This window comes from Salvelinus fontinalis, unplaced genomic scaffold (assembly GCF_029448725.1).
Source record: "Salvelinus fontinalis isolate EN_2023a unplaced genomic scaffold, ASM2944872v1 scaffold_0005, whole genome shotgun sequence".
Lineage (NCBI taxonomy): Eukaryota > Metazoa > Chordata > Actinopteri > Salmoniformes > Salmonidae > Salvelinus > Salvelinus fontinalis.
In genome coordinates, this window is record NW_026600214.1 from 64,111 (window position 1) to 87,509 (window position 23,399).

The 23,399-nt window shown below is 43.5% G+C and overlaps 2 protein-coding genes across 2 annotated transcripts; both read left to right on the plus strand.

Annotated features, from left to right (window-relative positions):
- Positions 1-425: 425 nt before the first annotated feature.
- On the plus strand, positions 426-10,005 carry LOC129841980 (protein NLRC3-like). Its single transcript, XM_055910350.1, has 10 exons — positions 426-568; positions 653-679; positions 3,021-3,187; positions 3,388-5,188; positions 5,272-5,439; positions 5,931-6,104; positions 8,235-8,408; positions 8,694-8,867; positions 9,278-9,324; positions 9,461-10,005. The coding sequence occupies exons 1-10, from the start codon at positions 426-428 to the stop codon at positions 10,003-10,005; spliced, it is 3,420 nt and encodes a 1,139-aa protein (XP_055766325.1).
- Positions 10,006-16,163: 6,158 nt separating this feature from the next.
- LOC129841991 (uncharacterized) lies at positions 16,164-22,966 on the plus strand. Its single transcript, XM_055910370.1, has 5 exons — positions 16,164-16,241; positions 16,399-16,524; positions 16,701-16,833; positions 17,310-17,351; positions 21,108-22,966. Exons 1-5 carry the CDS (start codon positions 16,164-16,166, stop codon positions 21,440-21,442), a joined length of 714 nt encoding a protein of 237 aa, XP_055766345.1. The 3' UTR covers positions 21,443-22,966.
- Positions 22,967-23,399: the final 433 nt, after the last annotated feature.

Genomic DNA, 23,399 nt, shown 5'->3' on the forward strand with positions numbered 1-23,399 from the left:
ATATATTTTATATATTTTGTTTGCCTTCACCTCCCTTATCTCACCTCACTTGCTCACATTGTATATAGACTTATTTTTCACTGTATTATTGACTGTATGTTTGTTTTACTCCATGTGTAACTATGTGTTGTTGTATGTGTCGAACTGCTTTGCTTTATCTTGGCCAGGTCGCAATTGTAAATGAGAACGTGTTCTCAATTTGCCTACCTGGTTAAATAAAGGTGAAATAAATAAATAAATAAATAACTGACAAATGCAGTTATCAAGGTAATTTCAGGTGCAGGTGACGTCGTTGTGAGAACTCTGTGACCATGGACAGTAAAAGTCTTGTCATTGTTAATGGTACTTGCAACAATGTTCAGAAATATTGACTGTTTATCTCTTATTTCATATTGTAGCTGAGTGAGCTGTGACTTACATCTAAAATGAGTATCTCTGGAGAGAGAGAGGAGGAGACCACTGCCTCTAAAACGAGTCTCTCTGGGGAGAGAGAGGAGGGGACCACTGCCTCTGAAATGAGTCTCTCTGGGGAGAGAGAGGAGGGGACCACTGCCTCTAAAATGAGTCTGTCTGGGCAGCACGAGGAGAGAGGCACTGCCTCTAAAAGGAAGTATTCCGACCAAGAGGAGGGGGCCACAGCCTCTAAAAAGAGTCTTCCTCAAGACACCAGTTCTAAGAGGTAAGAGAGATCAATTGTAAATATAGTTATTTAAAGAGAAAAGTGTTCCCAAATTACATCAAATGGTCTAGATCATTAATTCAAAAGGCCAAAAATTGATTTACCAATTGCAGACTGTAGCTTAAATAAAAAAATAAAAAGATTTCACCTTTATTTAACCAGGTAGGCCAGTTGAGAACAAGTTCTCATTTACAACTGCGACCTGGCCAAGATAAAGCAAAGCAGTTCAACACAAACAACAACACAGAGTTACACATGGAATAAACAAATGTACAATCAATAACCATAATAGCAAAGTCTATATACAGTGTGTGCAAATGAAGTAAGATTAGGGAGGTAAGGCAATAAATAGGCCATAGTGGCGAAATAATTACAATTTAGCAATTAAACACTGGAGTGATGGACGTGTAGAAGATAAATGTACAAGTAGAGATACTGGGGTGCAAAAGAGCAAAATAAATAAATAACAATATGGGGATGAGGTAGTCGGGTGGGCTATTTACAGATGGGCTGTGTACAGGTGCAGTGATCTGTAAGCTGCTCTGACAGCTGATGCTTAAGGTTAATGAGGGATATATGAGTCTCCAGCTTCAGTGATTTTTGCAATTCGTTCCAGTCATTGGCAGCAGAGAAATGGAAGGAAAGGCGGCCAAAGGAGGAGTTGGCTTTGAGGGTGACCAGCGAAATATACCTGCTGGAGCGAGTGCTACGGGTGGGTGTTGCTATGGTGACCAGTGAGCTGAGATAAGGTGGAGGTTTACCTAGCAAAGACTTATAGATGACCTGGAGCCGGTGGGTTTTGCGACGAATATGAAACGAGGGTCAGCCAACGAGAGCATACAGGTCGCAGTGGTGGGTAGTATATGGGGCTTTGGTGACAAAACGGATGGCACTGTGATAGACTGCATCCAATTTGCTGAGTAGAGTGTTGGAGGCTATTTTGTAAATGACATCACCGAAGTCAAGGATCGGTAGGATAGTAAGTTTTACGATGGTATGTTTGGCAGCATGAGTGAAGGATGCTTTGTTGCGAAATAAGAAGCCGATTCTAGATTTAATTTTGGATTGGAGATGCTTAATGTTAGTCTGGAAGGAGAGTTTATAGTTTAACCAGACACCTAGGTATTTGTAGTTGTCCACATATTCTAAGTCAGAACTGTCCAGAGTAGTGATGCTAGATGGGCGGGCAGGTGTGGGCAGCGTTCGGTTAAAGAGCATGCATTTAGTTTGACTTGCATTTAAGAGCAGTTGGAGGCCACGGAAGGACCAGCAGCAAGAGCGACATCATTGATGTACACAGAGAAAAGAGTCGGCCCTAAATTTGAACCTTGTGGCACCCCCATAGAGACTGCCAGAGGTCCGGACAACAGGCCCTCTGATTTGACACACTGAACTCAGTCTGAGAAGTAGTTGGTGAACCAGGCGAGGCAGTCATTTGAGAAACAAAGGCTGTTGAGTCTGCCGATAAGAATGAAGTGATTGACAGAGTCGAATGCCTCGGCCAGGTCGATGAATACGGCTGCACAGTATTGTCTTTTATCGATGGCGGTTATGATATCGTTTAGGACCTTGAGCGTGGCTGAGGTGCACCCATGACCAGCTCGGATACCAGATTGCATAGCGGAGAAGGTACGGTGGGATTCGAAATGGTCGGTGATCTGTTTGTTAACTTGGCTTTCGAAGACCTTAGAAAGGCAGGGTAGGATGGATATAGGTCTGTAGCAGTTTGGGTCTAGCGTGTCTCCCCCTTTGAAGAGGAGGATGACCGCGGCAGCTTTCCAATCTTTGGGGATCTCAGACAATACGAAAGAGAGGTTGAACAGGGTAGTAATATAGGTTGCATCAATTGCGGCTGAAAATTTTGGAAAGAGATGGTCCAGATTGTCTAGCCCAGCTGATTTGTAGGGGTCCAGATTTTGCAGATCTTTCAGAACATTAGCTATCTGGATTTAGGTGAAGGAGAAATGGGGGAGGCTTGGGCAAGTTGCTGTGGGGGGTGCAGAGCTGTTGACCGGGGTAGGGGTAGCCAGGTGTGGAAAGCATGGCCAGCCGTAGAAAAATGCTTTTTGAAATTCTCGATTATCGTGGATTTATCGGTGGTGACAGTGTTTCCTATCTTCAGTGCAGTGGGCAGCTGGGAGGAGGTGCTCTAATTCTCCATGGACTTTACAGTGTCCCAGAACTTTTTGGAGTTTGTGCTATAGGATGCAAATTTCTGTTTGAGCTTTGTAAAGAAACATCAGGACTTATACAGTAGAAGGTTCATTATACTGATTATAATGATGTAGATGAGGTATTGATGAGGTATTGATGAGGTGATCTGTCTCCCTGTTTTGTTCAGTGTCCAGAAGCCCAGAGCAGAGTCACCTACAACCAGCCTGCTATCAATGAAGAGTGATCAGACAACTGCTTTCAGCCAGGAACCATTACCAGATGACAATAAGGAAGTGGAGAGTTTGGACAGTGAGGATGCATTAAAGATCACACACAACCTTCTGGACAGAAGAAGTAAGACTGTGTTTCATACAATATTACAAAGTAGGGTTCACACACACACACACACACACACACACACACACACACACACACACACACACACACACACACACACACACACACACACACACACACACACACACACACACACACACACACACACACACACACACATGAACTTAAGAGTTCAAACTCTCATTGTTTTCCTACAGGTCAAACTCTGCTGACAGTCCAACAAGACATTAAGGCTAAACTGAAACACAAGTATCAACACATATCTGAAGGAATTGGACACCATGGAAACCAAAGTCTGTTAAACGACATCTACACAAAGCTCTACATCACAGAGGGTGGAAGTGGAGGGCTCAATAATGAACATGAGGTTAGACAGATAGAGATGGCATCCAAGAAACAAACCACACAAGAGACACCAATCAAATGCAACGACATCTTCAAGCCTTTACCTGGACAAGACAAACCTATCAGAACTGTGCTGACAAAAGGAATCGCTGGCATTGGAAAAACAGTCTCTGTGCAGAAGGTCATCCTTGACTGGGCAGAGGGAAAAGCAAATCAGGACGTTCATTTCATGTTTCCTCTTCCTTTCCGTGATCTGAACCTGAAAAAGGACCAATACAGTCTGATGCAACTTCTTTCCCACTACTTCTCAGAGCTGAAAGAGATTGACAGCATTGAAGATGGTGAAACCAAAACTGTTTTCATTTTTGATGGTCTGGATGAGTGTCGACTTCCTCTAGACTTCATAAACATTGAGAAGTGCTGTGATGTCACGAAGCCAACCTCAGTGGCCGTGCTACTGACAAACCTCATCAAGGGGAATCTGCTTCCCTCTGCTCTCCTCTGGATAACCACACGACCTGCAGCAGCCAATAAGATCCCTCCTGAGTGCGTTGACCAGGTGATAGAGGTACGAGGGTTCAATGATCCACAGAAGGAGGAATACTTCAGGAAGAAGATCACAGATCAGAATCTGTCCAATGAAATCATCAAACACATAGAGGACTCAAGGAGCCTCCACATCATGTGCCACATTCCAATATTCTGTTGGATATCAGCCACTGTCCTTGAGATGATGCTGAAAGAGGCAGAGAAGGATGATCTCCCCACAACTCTGACCCACATGTACTCACATTTCATTCTCATCCAAATCATTGTGAAGAACAAGAAGTACAACAAAGCCACAGAGACAAACCCAAAGGAACTGTCTCAGTCAGACAAAGAGATGATCCTGAAAATGGCAAAGCTGGCTTTCCAACAGCTGCAGAAGGGCAACCTGATCTTCTATGAGGAGGACCTGAGAGAGTGTGGCCTTGATGTCACAGAGGCATCCGAGTACTCAGCATTGTGTACAGAGATCTTTAAAGAAGAATCTGGGCTGTACCAAGACAAGGTCTACAGCTTTGTGCATCTGAGCATTCAGGAGTTTCTAGCAGCAGTGCATGCTTTAGAATCATGTCTGGACAAGAAGGAAAATGTTTTCTCCCCCACTAGTGATGATGAAGAGAAGGAGTCAATCCAGTTGTCTGACTTACACAGGAGCGCAGTGGACCAGGCCTTGAAGAGTGAGAATGGACACCTGGACCTGTTCCTCCGCTTCCTTCTGGGTCTCTCACTGGAGTCCAATCAGAATCTGTTACGAGGCCTTCTGACACAGACAGGAAGTACAACACAGACCAATGAGGAAACAGTTAAGAGAACAGTCAGGTACCTTTCAGACAAGATCAAGTACGAATCCTCACCAGAAAGGGTCATCAACTTGTTCCACTGTCTGAATGAACTTGGTGCCAACTCTCTAGTTGAAGACATGCAGACCTCCATGCGATCAGGAACTCTTTCAAAAACAGAGCTAAAACCTGACCAATGTTCAGCCCTGGTCTACCTGTTACTGATGTCAGAGGAGGTGCTGGAGGAGTTTGACCTGAAGACATACAACACATCAGAGAAAGGTTATCAGAGGTTGCTGCCGGTAGTGAAAACCTGCAAGAGAGCACTGTAAGTTCTGTTTTTGAGTTGATGTTTACAGTATCATTATAATGAAGGATTTGTATATCTAACAGATTGTCTCCTCTCTCCAGACTGGATGGCTGTGAACTCGCATATGAATCCTGTTCAACTCTGGCTTCAGCTTTGCAGACACCAAACTCCCCCCTGAGAGAACTGGACCTCAGCTACAATGACCTGAAAGACAGAGGAGTGGAGCTGCTTGGACTAACCAGTCCACTCTGCAACATACAGACACTAGTGTAAGTTAAATATCTTCAGTATCCACTGTGTTTTTTTAATTGAACTTTTATTTAACTAGGCAAGTCAGTTAAGAACAAATTCTTATTTACAATGACGGCCTACCGAGGAACAGTGGGTTAACTGCCTTGTTCAGGGGCAGAACGACATACTTTTACCTTGTCAGCTTGGGGATTCGAGCCACCAACCTGTCGGTTACTGGCCCAACACTCAAACCACCAGGCTACCTGCCTGTCTTCATATTGTTTATATATTTGTAGCTACTTTGTGTTATTAGGTTTTTAACATTATTTGAACATCTTGGTAAATATGCAGAAACATACATCAAATGTGATAAATATATTAAACTGAGGTTAAGGTTAAATATCTTTAGTGAGATAGTATGTTTTTAACATTGGTAAATCATGTGTCCTTTTGTTAATGTCTTAATGTATCTCATTATTCTTAAAGCGTTGCATATTTAACAGTGTATCACAATATATCCTCTCCTCAGACTAGCTTGCTGTAAACTCACATATAAATCCTGTGGGACTCTGGCCTCAGCTCTGCAGACACCAAACTCCCCCCTGAGAGAACTGGACCTCAGCAACAATGACCTGGGAGACAGAGGAGTGGAGCTGCTCTATGTTAGACTAACCAGTCCACTCTGCAACATAGAGACACTTGTGTGAGTTAACTTTCTTCAGTACACTCATAGACAAAAGGGTTCCAAAAGGGTTATTCAGTTGTTCCCATAGGAGAACCACTTTTGGGTTCCAGGTAGAACTTTCTGGCTCCAGGTAGAACTCTTTCTGGTTCCAGGTAGAACTCTTTCTGGATCCAGGTAGAACTCTTTCTGGATCCAGGTAGAACTCTTTCAGGTTCCAGGTAGAACTCTTTCTTGTTCCAGGTAGAACTCTTTCTGGATCCAGGTAGAACTCTTTCTGGATCCAGGTAGAACTCTTTCAGGTTCCAGGTAGAACTCTTTCTTGTTCCAGGTAGAACTCTTTCTGGATCCAGGTAGAACTCTTTCAGGTTCCAGGTAGAACTCTTTCTGGATCCAGGTAGAACTCTTTCAGGTTCCAGGTAGAACTCTTTCTTGCTCCAGGTAGAACTCTTTCTGGTTCCAGGTAGAACTCTTTCTGGTTCCATGCTGAAGCATAATGCCTGTTACAAACAGGGTTTTACCTGGAACTAAAAATGGTTCTTTAATGGTTCTCTTACATGCAGACAGTTACATTTCTTCAGTATGAGTTATTATGTGTGTGTTTTATGTGAACAATTGTTTTTATTGACTCACTTCAACAACAGTAAAATCATTGAGAAATAAAATATTTAAACAACCCCTCGTCCCGCCCCTCATCCTAAACAACCCCTCCTCCCGCCCCTCATCCTAAACAACCCCTCGTCCCGCCCCTCGTCCCAAACAACCCCTCGTCCCGCCCCTCGTCGCAAACAACCCCTCATCCCGCCCCTCGTCCCAAACAACCCCTCGTCCCACCCTCATCCCAAACAACCCCTCCTCCCGCCCCTCATCCCAAACAACCCCTCGTCCCGCCCCTCATCCCAAACAACCCCTCCTCCCACCCCTCATCCCAAACAACCCGTCCTCCCGCCCCTCATCCCAAACAACCCCTCGTCCCGCCCCTCATCCCAAACAACCCCTCCTCCCACCCCTCATCCCAAACAACCCGTCCTCCCGCCCCTCATCCCAAACAAGCCCTCGTCCCGCCCCTCATCTCAAACAACCCCTCCACTCACCCTCATCCCAAACAAGCCCTCCTCCTACCCTCATCCCAAACAAGCCCTCCACTCACCCTCATCCCAAACAAGCCCTCCTCCTACCCTCATCCCAAACAACCCCTCGTCCCGCCCCTCATCCCAAACAACCCCTCCTCCCGTCCCTCATCCCAAACAACCCCTCGTCCCGCCCCTCATCCCAACCAACCCCTCATCCCGCCCCTCATCCCAAACAACCCCTCCTCCCGTCCCTCATCCCAAACAACCCCTCCTCCCACCCCTCATCCCAAACAACCCCTCATCCCGCCCCTCATCCCAAACAACCCCTCCTCCCGCCCCTCATCCCAAACAAGCCCTCTTCCCGCCCCTCATCCCAAACAAGCCCTCCTCCCACCCTCATCCCAAACAACCCCTCCTCCCACCCTCATCCCAAACAACCCCTCCTCCCGCCCCTCATCCCAAACAAGCCCTCCTCCCACCCTAATCCCAAACAAGCCCTCCTCCCACCCTCATCCCAATCAACCCCTCATCCCGCCCCTCATCCCAATCAACCCCTCATCCCGCCCCTCATCCCAAACAACCCCTCGTCCCGCCCCTCATCCCAAACAACCCCTCCTCCCACCCCTCATCCCAAACAACCCCTCATCCCGCCCCTCATCCCAAACAACCCCTCATCCCACCCCTCATCCCAAACAACCCCTCATCCCGCCCCTCATCCCAAACAACCCCTCCTCCCACCCTCATCCCAAACAAGCCCTCCTCCCACCCTCATCCCAAACAACCCCTCTTCCCACCCTCATCCCAAACAACCCCTCGTCCCGCCCCTCATCCCAAACAACCCCTCCTCCCACCCCTCATCCCAAACAACCCCTCGTCCCGCCCCTCATCCCAAACAACCCCTCCTCCCACCCCTCATCCCAAACAACCCCTCCTCCCACCCCTCATCCAAAACAACCCCAACCTAGGTCATAATATGAAGGGCAACAACATGAACATTTAATAATAACAATAAAATAAAATGTTGACACAACAAGAACTGTATGAAAATGTGTTAATCATGTTCTCCTCTGCCCTCTAGTCTAGGTCAGTGTGGTCTGACAGAGGGTTGCTGTTCAGATCTGGCCTCAGTCCTGAGTTCACCCAACTCACAACTGAAACAACTGGAGCTGAGAGACAATGACCTACAAGACTCAGGAGTTACACTGCTGTCTGGTGGACTGGAGGATCCAGACTGTAAACTACACACACTGGGGTAAGTACAGCTGTTTCAGTCAGGTCGGTACTGAGCTGAGTTACACTGCTGTCTGCTGGACTGGAGGATCCAGACTGTAAATAGTCCAGATGGACATTTGATGAATTGTTCAGCAGTCATCAATTTATGTCTTGGGGGTAGAAGCTGTACTGAGCTTAGTAAAATAAATACTCTGAAATTCTGATGTTTCATGACAATGTTTGTGTCATGGACAAATGGATTGGTGTCCTACAAGATGATTGACACCAGTACACCAACCTAGACAGCTGTTGTGTCTCTCTGTAGGCTGTCTGGCTGTCTGGTCACAGAGGAGGGCTGTGCTGCTCTGTCTTCAGCTCTGAGGTCAAACCCCTCCCACCTGAAAGAGCTGGACCTGAGCTACAATCACCCAGGAGACTCTGCAGGGGGACTGCTTTCAGCTGCTCTGGTGGATCCCACATATAAACTGATGAAGCTGAAGTAAGTCAGAATAGATGTCCTAATAGTGTGAGCAGCAGTTGTGTCATATGTAGTGTAGTAGGGTCAGTAACATGAGAACATGATGATACATCATCACCACATGAATACTCTTTTTCTGCATCTCTGATATCCTGTTGGAATTGTAGTCCGTTCTGTATGCAGTAGGTAGGATAGAATACCTGTATGTCTCTAGTAATGAATTGTACTCTGTTCTGTATGCAGTAGGTAGGATAGAATACCTGTATGTCTCTAGTAATGAATTGTACTCCGTTCTGTATGCAGTAGGTAGGATAGAATACCTGTATGTCTCTAGTAATGAACTTGGATAGTGCACCAGAACACAACAATATGGTTTAAATGTTGACTGCTTTATTAGGTCTTTGTCAGTCAATAACCTGTTTCTCCTACAGTGTGGATCATGGTGGAGAGTGCAGGCTGAAATCAGGGCTGAGGAAATGTAAGTCTCTTCAATCCTAATTAACTGCATATTCAGAACTATAGTAACATAGTAACTAATCAATACTTGTTCTGTTCCTACAAAACAACATTTTATATGAAGATATGGTTTGATTATACTCTCCTTTTGTCTACAGATGCCTGTCATCTCATCCTGGACCCAAATACAGCAAACCCAAACCTGATACTGTCTGAGGGGAACAGGAAGGTGACATGGGTGTTGAAGAAACAGCATTATGAAGACCATCCAGACAGATTTGATTGTCATCCCCAAGTTCTCTGCAGAGAAGGCTTATCTGGATATCGTTATTACTGGGAGCTGAAGTGGGATGGTGACAAGGTTTTCATAGGTGTGGCGTACAAAAGAATGAAGAGGAATGACTGTAGTGTGATTGGAAACAATCAGGAGTCCTGGAGTTTTGTAGGCTATAACAGTGGTTATCACTTTTACCATAATGGAGTCAACAGAAGATACATCAATGGTCATGTTTCTAACAGAGTTGGAGTATTTCTGGACTGGCCAGCTGGTACTTTGTCCTTATATAGTGTGTCCTCCTCTGGTACACTGACACACCTTTACACAGAACACACCACATTCACTGAACCCCTCTATCCTGGGTTTGCGGTTTTTTCCTCCTCAGTGACTCTGTGTCAGATAGATGACCAACACATTCAGAGGTGAGTCATAGCAATGTTTTATCATTTGTTTTCCTCTGGACAGACAGTTAGATTAGTAGTAGTGGTGTGATTTAATGCATTCTGTTGGACCTATAGACAGTTAGATTAGTAGTAGTGTGTTTTAATCCAGAGGGATTTACAGTAGTGAGCGCATACATTTTTCATACGTTTCTTTTTTCCCCCCTGATGGTCCTCCGTGGGAATCGAACCCACAATCCTAACATTGCAAGCACCATACCAACTGAGCTACACATGACCACATTTTGGAGTTGACTTAGTGGGTTATCCTGTCTAGGGGTTCCGCTAGCGGAATTGTCTCTCAGCTCCCAAATAGAGATAGAATTAGTCACTAACCAAGAAACAACTTCATCAGATGACAGTCTTATAACATGTTATACAATAAATCTATGTTTTGTTCGAAAAATGTGCATATTACAGGTATAAATCATAGTTTTACATTGCAGCTACAATCACAAATAGCACCGAAGCAGCAAGAATAACTACAGAGAGCAACGTGAAATACCTAAATACTCATCATAAAACATTTATGAAAAATACATGGTGTACAGCAAATGAAAGATAAACATCTTGTGAATCCAGCCAATATTTTAAGTGTTTTACAGCGAAAACACAATATAGCCTTATATTAGCGTACCACAATAGCCAACCACACAACCGCATTCATTCACCGCAAAGGTAGCGATCGCAAAAAAACAGCAAAAGATATAAATGTATTCACTAACCTTGACAAACTTCATCAGATGACAGTCCTATAACATCATGTTACACAATACATTTATGTTTTGTTCGAAAATGTGCATATTTAGCGGTACAAATCGTGGTTTTACAATGTGAATACGTAGCCAAACTGCACAAAATTATCCGGATACATTTCTGACACTCACCTAATCTAATCAAAGAACTCATCATAAACTTTACTAAAAAATACATGTTGTACAGCAAATGAAAGATACACTAGTTCTTAATGCAATCGCCGTGTTAGAATTCTAAAAATAACTTTAGTACGACATACAGCTTACGTTATAGCGAGACAGCGCCTGCAATGAGGGCGGAAAATAGTACTAAACATTTTCCACAGAAATACGAAATAACATCATAAATGGTTCCTACTTTTGCTGAGCTTCCATCAGAATGTTGTACAAGTTGTCCTTTGTCCAGAATAAACTGTTGTTTGGTTTTAGAATGCCCTCTTCTCCTGTCGAATTAGCAACCAAAGCTAGCCAAGTGGCGCGAAGTTGTCCATCTTCACCAAACGCAGAGAACGGAAAACGCCAAAACTCCCGATAAACGTTCAATAATCTGATAAAACTATATTGAAAAAACATACTTTACGATGATATTATCATATGAATCAAATAAAATCAAAGCCGGAGATATTAGCCGTCTATAACAAAAGCTTTTCAGAAGGCAATCCAGGGTTCCTTCCCGCGCCTTGCTGGACAAAGGATATTTGGGGTCACGTCATTCCAAGAGCTCTTGTTCGACCTCAGATCAAGCTAGACACCCCATTCCACCTTCCACTGTCTGTTGATATCTAGTGGAAGGCGTATGAAGTGCATGTATATCCATAGATTTCAAGCAAATGAATAGGAAGGCCCTGGAACAGAGCCTCGATTTCAGATTTTTCACTTCCTAACAGGAAGTTTGCTGCAAAATGAGTTCTGTTTTACTCACAGATATAATTCAAACGGTTTTAGAAACTTGAGAGTGTTTTCTATCCAATAGTAATAATAATATGCATATTGTACGATCTAGAATAGAGTACGAGGCCGTTTAAATTGGGCACGATTTTTTCCCAAAGTGAAGATAGCGCCCCCTATCCCAAAGAAGTTTTAAGTCACATTTAGGCAATGCACCCTACACAGGGAGCTGTTCTGTCACCCTTTATACACCCTATGTATTGCTTATGAAGACTGTATGTATGCTATATAAAGCCTTTATAAGTTGTATTTAGTTTATTCACAGTCTATCCTTCTGCTTTACCAACACCAGAGACCATGGTGGAGAGAGTTGGATCAAGCCTGGACCTAAGAAATGTGTGTTAAGTGATAATTGTTTTTAACTCAAAATATTTTTAAAGCGTTCATTATAGTTTAGTCCAAGGCAAGGAACACAATCATGATCTATTTTGTCTAAACAAACTTAAAGGTAGAGTCAGCAATATGACGTAGATGCACAAAGTAAACAGCATAGTGTGTCAATTTCTACAACAACTAAACAACTGTTGAAGGGCAAGGCTAAACTTCTCCGCTGTTTTGGTCCCGTGACTAACACTCTGTAAGAGAGTGAAGAGAACCCTTGCACATGGGCAGATACTGTGTGTGACTGTGAGACAGAAGTCAGGCATCTTGCTCATCACAATATCTGTGGTGCTGCTCGTACAACATAATTTAGCTGACTCTACCTTCAAGCTCTCATCCTAGGATCTAGCAGAAATCAGGCCCCCAACATCTAACATATAACACTAATGTCAGATTATGGTATGCTAATGAGTGTACATTCTGAGACTGTTGCTCACTTATATTCATTTTTATTACAAGTGTATTTAATAATTATTCATTCATTATTACATTGTCAATTTTAAACAACTACTTTTGACTTCAGGGATTCCTCAGAGCTGTAAGACCTGTGACCATGTTGAGGTAAGTCATAATGTCTATTCTTACTTTTACATTCCTGCAGGAGTCAGGCACAGTCTCAAAGCCAGGTGTGTACTGACCAACCATTCATACTGGGATATAGACAGTCCTGTGTTCTGCTTTAGTAATATAAACACAGTCTCAAAGCCAGGTGTGTACTGACCAACCATTCATACTGGGATATAGACAGTCCTGTGTTCTGCTTTAGTAATATAAACTCCTGCTGTCTCTAGAGAGTTGAAAACAGCAGGAGTCTCAAAGCCAGGTGTGTACTGACCAACCATTCATACTGGGATATAGACAGTCCTGTGTTCTGCTTGGAGGCATGCAGGATTTTAGCTGTTGTCATATTTTGTCATGAGACAGTTTAATTGATAAATCACCAGCATTCCATGTAACATTGGATAAATACATTAGATTAGTTACTTTGGTTAATGGGCCAGTTTCCCAGACACAGATTAAGTCTAGTCCTGGACCTTAAAGAACGCTTTTGATAAAGTACAACTTGAGTTTATATATAAATGCCTAGAATATTTCAATTTTGGGGAATCTCTTATAAAATGGGTTAAAGTTATGTATAGTAACCCCTGTTATAAAACAGTAAATAATGGCTACATCTCAGAAAGTTTTAAACTATCTAGAGGAGTAAAACAAGGTTGTCCACTATCGGCATATCTATTTATTATGGCCATCGAAATGTTAGCTGTTAAAATTTGATCAAACAATAATATTAAGGGATTAGAAATCCGTGGCTTAAAAACTAAGGTGTCATTGTACGTTGATGATTCATGTTTTCTTTTAAAACCACAATCAGAATCTTTCCACGGCCTCTTAGAGGATCTAGATACTTTTGCTATCCTCTCTGGATTAAAGCCAAATTATGTGTACTATATTACGTATTGGATCACTAAAAAATACAAATTTTACATTACCGTGTAGTTTACTAATTAAATGGTCTGACGGAGATGTGGACATACTCGGTATACAAATCCCAAAAGAAAGAAATGATCTCACTCCAATACATTTTTATAGAAAGTTATCAAAAATAGATAAGATCTTGCTACCATGGAAAGGAAAATACCTGTCTATTTGTGAAAAGTCATATCACAGTTTACCTATTTGCTTATGGCTTTGCCTACACCTAGTGACTTGCTTTTTTAATTATATGAACAAAGAAGATTCAATTTTATTTGGAATGGCAAGCCAGACAAAATTAAAAGGGCCTATTTATATAACGAATATGAATTCGGAGGGCAGAAATGATTAAATATTAAAGCATTAGACATCTCACTAAAGGCATCAGTCATACAAAAGTTATATTTAAATCCAAAATGGATTGTCGTAAATTGTCGTAAATTGGTAGGATCGTCTCATCCTATGTTCAAGAATAGCCTTTTTCCCTTTATTCAGATTACACCTGCTCACTTTCGGTTGTTTGAAAAGGAAATAATCTCCAAAATATCGTTATTTTTAAACAAGCCTTAGAAAGTTGGTTGCAATTTCAGTTTAATCCACCTGAAAAGACAGAACAAATAATACAACAAATATTGTGGTTAAACTCAAATATACGAATTGATTAAAAAACAAACATATTTTTAGAAGAAATGTTTTTCAAACGTATAATTTTAGTGAATGATATCATAAATAGGACTGGTGGAGTTATGTTACACATGCAGCTAACGCAGACATATGGAAATGTCTGTTCTACCCAAAATTACAACCAGCTAATTGCAGCATTACCACAAAAATGGAAGAGGCAAGTAGAAGGGGAAAAATTAAGGAACATATATGTCGGCCCTGTATTAAAGAACATAAATGGTTAAAGAAAAGTGTGATAAATAAAAACATATACCAATTTCATTTAAGGACGAAAAAACTGACAGCTGTGGCGTATAAATTGCAAAATAGTTGGGAAGAGATTTACGATGTACCCATTCCATGGCACATGGTTTATGAATTGATACGCAAAACAACACGGGAATCAAAACTTCAAATTTTACAATCTTCCCAGCTCTGCAGATTTTGCTGTGAGGAGGCAGTCATTAGATCATTTTTTTTTTGTATTGTCCATATGTAGCTCGTTATTGGTCACAGGTCCAGGAAACATCACAGCACAGTTGAAAAATATATGGCAAATAGAAATCCAAAATGGATGTTGTTTAGAGATAGATGGGAGGGGTTGAATGGAGCTGAAGGGTGGGACTAATAACAAGATAAACAATGTAAAGCATACGGGATCTGTAAAATGTATGGAGGTTCGGAACCTTTGTGAAACAGCACAGTTACAAATAGAAATCAAACTGGACTGGACATCAGAAATAGAGGAAGGACTAAAAACAAACAAAAATATAACTATTGTAAAGTATGTCTGTGTCTGTAAACTGTGTATAAGATGTATAAACTGAAGGTAAAAGCCGAAGTGTTTATCAGTTTACTCCAATTGGGGGATCGGTGGTAGGGTTTGCGGGGAATAATAAAGGTATATTCTTGTATGTATGTCTATATAGGTATGTGTATGTATACATGTGTATATGTATGCATATGTATATATATATTTACCCAAAAAAATATATGGGGGATTGGAAATGATGCAGATTACATTGATGGAGGCAACAATCTTTCCGGCATATTAAGCTGATCCACCCATATATATAAAAAAAAAAAAACTGGCCCCATATGTATTACTGACATGCTTGTCCTTGTTCAGGACTCCACACACTGGCTTCAGATTGAACCCTTGACTTCCACTGTCCAGGGAGTGACAATGTTCAGGTAAAATAACTACTTTTAACATTTCATTCCACCTGCTAGTGTATTTCCCCATTACCTTTGGGAATAGTCTTCTAATCCAACCTCTCCATTTGACCATTGACCCTCTCTCCCATATCTTGTTGTTGCCCTCAGCCACAGGACAACCAAAGGGAGTTATGAGTGCACAGTGTCTGGGCTCCGCTGGCTGTGTGAGAGAGATGTCATCCTGAAGTATCACTTCAGGAACTGGGAACCCTACAGTCAACTTCTGAAAGACATGCAGTACACACAAGGTGGTCCATTGCTGGACATCACTATGGAGTTAGGTGAACTTGCGGAAGTTCATCTGCCACACTTTGTCTGTTTAGGTAAAACCATATAGAAATAGTATTCAGAAAGACATTTCCATGTAACTGAGTTTCACTTCCTGAATGAATGAACTATTGATCTGGTACTGCATATTCTTTGTGTTTTAGTTGGATGAAAATAATACAATATTTGTCTTTCTGTCTCCTTTGTATTGTGTTGTTCAGGGACCAACCCTTCCCTGAGGAATGAGATGAAGATTATTCATGTAGAGGAACATGGAGTGTCTTTTGAGGAAGTGCATGAGGTCACCAGATTCCATGCTAAGATTCTCCATCCCAAGTTCTCACCTATCTCTGTTACACTGAGCTCACGTTCTGAAATAAAAATAAAACAGAGAAGTAAAAAAGAAAGAAAAAATAACGTAGATGTCCACTGTGAGCTGATGCTCTATCTGACAGTGAAAGGGGAAACATTAATTTCTCGCCTATACCTGTTCCCCTGGAACCCCGGCCAAATACAGGTGAGGGACCATTATTATGGAGATGACCTTAACTAACCAGTGGCGCAGTTTATGTTGACACTCATTACATGAAGATAAGTGTGTTGCTAGTTTTCTGAATAATGTTTGAATTAGACTATACATTGACTGGCTGGGTATTCCATGCCTCGTTTCACAGGCTGTGAAACAACAGGAAAATTCTCAAGGGTCTACAAATATTCTCATCTCAGGACCAGAGCAGTCCTTCAAACTGAATAGTTACTTCAGACTGAGCATTCCCTGTTCTACCGCCATCAATCCACAGGTACAGTTTCAGTAGACTAAGAACATGAATCTGACATTTCAGTTACAGTTCTATGCATTGCTCTCTCTGTCTCTCTCTTCCTCTCTGTCGCTCTCACTCACTCTCAATTCAATTCAAATGGATTTATTGGCATGGGAAACATATGTTTACATTGCCAAAACAATCTCTCTCTCCAGAAGATTCATCTCATACATAGACACAAAACACCAAGCTTTTTCAGGGCGCTTGTGAAAATGACAGGGATTGACATTGAGATGGAGTTATTCAGTGATGATGAGATGACAGTATGGACAGAAATAGTATCACGAGGTAGGAGCATATGTCCATCATAACTTTGTACTTTTGTACCAGATGCTATTTAGAGTGATATAACCTCATGTTGTTTATCTTTCAGATGAATACTACCAGAACCAAGGTAAGACCCAGATGCAGACTGTCCTAGTAACACTGTTTATTGTAACACGGGCAGGCAAAGACAGGTCAAGGCAGAGGTCAGTAATCCAGAGAGGGTGCAAAAGGTACCGATCGGCAGGCAGGGTCAGGGACAGGCAGAGTGGTCAGGCAGGCGGGCTCAGAGGCAGGACACGCAAGGGTCAAAACCGGGAAGACAGGAAAAGAGAGACTGGGAAAAAACAGGAGCTGAGACACAACACTGGTTGACTCGAACAAACAAGACAAACTGTCAACAGACAAACAGAGAACACAGGAATAAGTACACAGGGGATAATGGGGAGATGGGCGATACCTGGAGGGGGTGGAGACAATCACAAAGACAGGTGAAACAGATCAGGGTGTGACAGAATACGTCACTGACACCCATTCAACAAGTAAGTAAACATGAAAGTTACAATGCATTCGGAAAGTATTCAGACCCCTTGACTTTTCCACATTTTGTTACGTTACAGCCTTGTTCTAAAATTGATTCAATTGTTTTTTCCACTCATCAATCTACACACAATACCCCAGAATGACATCACAATACCCCATAATGACGTCACAATACCCCAGAATGACAAAACAATACACCATAATGACAAAGCAAAAACAGGTTTAGACATTTTTGCAAATGTATTAAAAATAAAAAACGATCACATTTACATAAGTATTCAGACCCTTTACTCAGTACTTGGTTGAAGAACCTTTGGCAGCGATTACAGCCTAGAATCTTCTTGGGTATGACGCTACAAGCTTGGCACACCTGTATTTGGGAAGTTTTTTCCATTCTTCTCTGCAGATCCGTTCAAGCTCTGTCAGGTTGGATGGGGAGCGTCGCTGCACTGCTATTTTCAGGTCTCTCCAGAGATGTTGGATCGGGTTCAAGTCCGGGCCCTGGCTGGGCCTCTCATGGACATTCAGAGACTTGTCCCGAAGCCACTCCTGTGTTTTCTTGACTGTGTGCTTCGGGTCGTTGTCCTGTTGGAAGGTGAACCTTCGCCTCAGTCTTAGGTCCTGAGCACGCTGGAGTAGGTTTTCATCAAGGATCTCTCTGTACTTTACTCCATTCATCTTTCCCTCGATCCTGGCTAGTCTCCAAGTCCCTGCCGCTGAAAAAACATCCCCACAGTATGATGCTGCCACCTCCATGCTTCACTGTAGAGATGGTGACAGGTTTCTTCCAGACATGAGCCTTGGAATTCAGGCCAAAGAGTTCAATCTTTGTTTCCTCATACCGGAGATTCTTGTTTCTCATGGTCTGAGAGTCTTTACATGCCTTTTGTCAAACTCCAAGCGGGCTGTCATATGCCTTTTACTGAGGAGTGGCTTCCGTCTGGTCACTCGGCCATAAAGGCCTGATTGGTGGAGTGCTGCAAACATGGTTGTCCTTATGGAAGGTTCTCCCATCTCCACAGAGGAACTCTGGAGCTCTGTCAGAGTGACCATCGGGTTCTTGATCACCTCCCTGACCAAGGCCCTTCTGTCCAGATTGGTCAGTTTGGCTGGGCGGCCAGCTCTAGGAAGAGTCTTGGTGGTTCCATACTTCTTCCATTTAAGAATGATGGCTGCCACTGTGTTCTTGGGGATCTTCAATGCTGCAGAATTTTTTTGGTATCCTTCCCCTGATCTGGGCCTCGAGATTTTCGTGTCTCAGAGGTCTACGGACAATTCCTTCGACCTCATGGCTTGGTTTTTACTCTGACATGCACTGTCAACTGTGGGACTTTATATAGAAAGGTGTGTGCCTACCAATTAATTGAATTTACCACAGTCTCACTCCAATTAAGTTGTAGAAACATCTCAAGGATGATCAATGGAAACAGGATGCACCTGAGCGCGATTTCGAGTATCAATGCATACTTATGTAAATAAGGTATTTCTGTTTTTTATCTTTAATACATTTGTAAAAATTAGCAAAAATACTGTTTTTTTGCTTTGTCATTATGGGATGTTGTGTGTAGATTGATGAGGAATTGTAGAACGTAACAAAATGTGGAAAAAGTCATACTTTCCGAATGCAATGTACAAACCAATGACTTGAGGGCCAGTCAACATGGTTTACTGTAGGACCTGGACTAGTACAGTCAACATGGTTTACTGTAGGACCTGGACTAGGACAGTCAACATGGTTTACTGTAGGACCTGGACTAGGACAGTCAACATAGTTTACTGTAGGACCTGGACTAGTACAGTCAACATGGTTTACTGTAGGACCTGGACTAGGACAGTCAACATGGTTTACTGTAGGACCTGGACTAGGACAGTCAACATGGTTTACTGTAGGACCTGGACTAGGACAGTCAACATGGTTTACTGTAGGACCTGGACTAGGACAGTCAACATGGTTTACTGTAGGACCTGGACTAGGACAGTCAACATGGTTTACTGTAGGACCTGGACTAGGACAGTCAACATGGTTTACTGTAGGACCTGGACTAGGACAGTCAACATGGTTTACTGTAGGACCCGGACTAGGACAGTCAACATGGTTTACTGTAGGACCCGGACTAGGACAGTCAACATGGTTTACTGTAGGACCCGGACTAGGACAGTCAACATGGTTTACTGTAGGACCCGGACTAGGACAGTCAACATGGTTTACTGTAGGACCTGGACTAGTACAGTCAACATGGTTTACTGTAGGACCTGGACTAGGACAGTCAACATGGTTTACTGTAGGACCTGGACTAGGACAGTCAACATGGTTTACTGTAGGACCTGGACTAGGACAGTCAACATGGTTTACTGTCGGACCTGGACTAGGACAGTCAACATGGTTTACTGTAGGACCCGGACTAGGACAGTCAACATGGTTTACTGTAGGACCCGGACTAGTCCAGTCAACATGGTTTACTGTAGGACCTGGACTAGGACAGTCAACATGGTTTACTGTAGGACCCGGACTAGGACAGTTAACATGGTTTACTGTAGGACCCGGACTAGTCCAGTCAACATGGTTTACTGTAGGACCTGGACTAGGACAGTCAACATGGTTTACTGTAGGACCTGGACTAGGACAGTCAACATGGTGTACTGTAGGACCTGGACTAGGACAGTCAACATGGTTTACTGTAGGACCTGGACTAGGACAGTTAACATGGTTTACTGTAGGACCTGGACTAGGACAGTCAACATGGTTTACTGTAGGACCTGGACTAGGACAGTCAACATGGTTTACTGTAGGACCTGGACTAGGACAGTCAACATGGTTTACTGTAGGACCCGGACTAGGACAGTCAACATGGTTTACTGTAGGACCTGGACTAGGACAGTCAACATGGTTTACTGTAGGACCTGGACTAGGACAGTCAACATGGTGTACTGTAGGACCTGGACTAGGACAGTCAACATGGTTTACTGTAGGACCTGGACTAGGACAGTTAACATGGTTTACTGTAGGACCTGGACTAGGACAGTCAACATGGTTTACTGTAGGACCTGGACTAGGACAGTCAACATGGTTTACTGTAGGACCTGGACTAGGACAGTCAACATGGTTTACTGTAGGACCCGGACTAGGACAGTCAACATGGTTTACTGTAGGACCTGGACTAGGACAGTCAACATGGTTTACTGTAGGACCTGGACTAGGACAGTCAACATGGTTTACTGTAGGACCTGGACTAGGACAGTCAACATGGTTTACTGTAGGACCCGGACTAGGACAGTCAACATGGTTTACTGTAGGACCTGGACTAGGACAGTCAACATGGTTTACTGTAGGACCTGGACTAGGACAGTCAACATGGTTTACTGTAGGACCTGGACTAGGACATTCAACATGGTGTACTGTAGGACCTGGACTAGGACAGTCAACATGGTTTACTGTCGGACCCGGACTAGTCCAGATTATAAAAGACAGTCTTCAAGAACAATGACATCTCCTCCAGGACTTGATGTAGATTAGCCTGGTTCTGAATGTCCCAATGACATCTCCTCCAGGACTTGATGTAGATTAGCCTGGTTCTGAATGACCCAGACTGTTTTTCTATGTCTGTGAAACCGTCCCTAAATGTGAATATGTGATATGTTCAGGTCGGTATTGTAAAAGAGAACGTTTTCTCAATACTTTTATTTTAGGATTCTGCTTCTAAATGACTGAAATGTAAATGTACAAATGTAGTTATTTTGTAACCTGACTCTCTCAGGTGCTGTGTTGGGGGCAGGAGGTCCAGCTGAGAGCAGTCTGACTGGTTCTACAGAGCAGCAGCTGCGTTCTGTACGGACAGAGTTTGTGAAACGAGTGTCAAAACCTGTCCTGGATGGTCTGCTGGACGGACTCCTGCAACACACAGTCATCAACCAGGAGGAAATGGAGTCAGTGAAGGGGATAGCTGAGAGGGCAGAGAAGGCACGTGACATCATCGACATGGTGTTGAGAAAAGGAACTGAGTCGTGTTCCAGGATGATCAACCTTCTTGGGGAGCTTGACCCCTGTCTTTGTTCACAGCTTCAGATCAACAGTGTTGGTGTACCAACCTAATGGTAGAATGGATAGTAACAGTGTTGGGGTACCAACCTAATGGTAGAATGGATAGTAACAGTGTTGGGGTACCATCCTACTGGTAGAATGGATAGTAACAGTGTTGGGGTACCAACCTAATGGTAGAATGGATAGTAACAGTGTTGGGGTACCAACCTAATGGTAGAATGGATAGTAACAGTGTTGGGCTACCAACCTAATGGTAGAATGGATAGTAACAGTGTTGGGGTACCAACCTAATGGTAGAATGGATAGTAACAGTGTTGGGGTACCATCCTAATGGTAGAATGGATAGTAACAGTATTGGGGTACCATCCTAATGGTAGAATGGATAGTAACAGTGTTGGGGTACCATCCTAATGGTAGAATGGATAGTAACAGTGTTGGGGTACCAACTTAATGGTAGAATGGATAGTAACACTCCTATTCAACACCATGGGGTGTATTCACTAGGAAACAGGCCTGATCCTAGATCAACACCATGGGGTGTATTCACTAGGAAACAGACCTGATCCGAGATCAACACTCCTATTCAACACCATGGGGTGTATTCACTAGGAAACAGACCTGATCCGAGATCAACACTCCTATTCAACACCATGGGGTGTATTCACTAGGAAACAGACCTGATCCTCGATCAGGACTCCTATTCAACACCATGGGGTGTATTCACTAGGAAACAGACCTGATCCTAGATCAACACTCCTATTCAACACCATGGGGTGTATTCACTAGGAAACAGACCTGATCTTAGATCAGGACTCCTATTCAACACCATGGGGTGTATTCACTAGGAAACAGACCTGATCCTAGATCAACATTCCTATTCAACACCATGGGGTGTGTTCACTAGGAAACAGACCTGATCCTAGATCAACACTCCTATTCAACACCATGGGGTGTATTCACAAGGAAACAGACCTGATCCTAGATCAACACCATGGGGTGTGTTCACTAGGAAACAGACCTGATCCTAGATCAACACCATGGGGTGTATTCACTAGGAAACAGACCTGATCCTAGATCACCACTCCTATTCAACACCATGGGGTGTGTTCACTAGGAAACAGACCTGATCCTAGATCAACACCATGGGGTGTATTCACTAGGAAACAGACCTGATCCTAGATCATCACTCCTATTCAACACCATGGGGTGTATTCACTACATTTACATTTAAGTAATTTAGCAGACGCTCTTATCCAGAGCGACTTACAAATTGGTGCATTCACCTTATGATATCCAGTGGAACAACCACTTTACAATAGTGCATCTAACTCTTTTAAGGGGGGGGGGGGGGGGGTTAGAAGGATTACTTTATCCTATCCTAGGTATTCCTTAAAGAGGTGGGGTTTCAGGTGTCTCCGGAAGGTGGTGATTGACTCCGCTGACCTGGCGTCGTGAGGGAGTTTGTTCCACCATTGGGGTGCCAGAGCAGCGAACAGTTTTGACTGGGCTGAGCGGGAACTGTACTTCCTCAGAGGTAGGGAGGCGAGCAGGCCAGAGGTGGATGAACGCAGTGCCCTTGTTTGGGTGTAGGGCCTGATCAGAGCCTGAAGGTACGGAGGTGCCGTTCCCCTCACAGCTCCGTAGGCAAGCACCATGGTCTTGTAGCGGATGCGAGCTTCAACTGGAAGCCAGTGGAGAGAGCGGAGGAGCGGGGTGACGTGAGAGAACTTGGGAAAGTTGAACACCAGACGGGCTGCGGCGTTCTGGATGAGTTGTAGGGGTTTAATGGCACAGGCAGGGAGCCCAGCCAACAGCGAGTTGCAGTAATCCAGACGGGAGATGACAAGTGCCTGGATTAGGACCTGCGCCGCTTCCTGCGTGAGGCAGGGTCGTACTCTGCAAATGTTGTAGAGCATGAACCTACAGGAACGGGTCACCGCCTTGATGTTAGTTGAGAACGACAGGGTGTTGTCCAGGATCACGCCAAGGTTCTTAGCACTCTGGGAGG

Bases quoted from the DNA above. Each gene is read 5' to 3' on its own strand.
- LOC129841991 (XM_055910370.1), top strand. From the start codon at position 16,164: ATGCTCTATCTGACAGTGAAAGGGGAAACATTAATTTCTCGCCTATAC. The intron at 16,242-16,398 runs GTGAGGGACCAT...CTCGTTTCACAG, and splicing joins GGAACCCCGGCCAAATACAG to GCTGTGAAACAACAGGAAAA. The intron at 16,834-17,309 runs GTAGGAGCATAT...CAGGTGAAACAG, and splicing joins GACAGAAATAGTATCACGAG to ATCAGGGTGTGACAGAATAC.
- LOC129841980 (XM_055910350.1), top strand. From the start codon at position 426: ATGAGTATCTCTGGAGAGAGAGAGGAGGAGACCACTGCCTCTAAAACG. The intron at 569-652 runs GTCTGGGCAGCA...CTCTAAAAAGAG, and splicing joins ACTGCCTCTAAAATGAGTCT to TCTTCCTCAAGACACCAGTT. The intron at 8,868-9,277 runs GTAAGTCAGAAT...TTTCTCCTACAG, and splicing joins TATAAACTGATGAAGCTGAA to TGTGGATCATGGTGGAGAGT.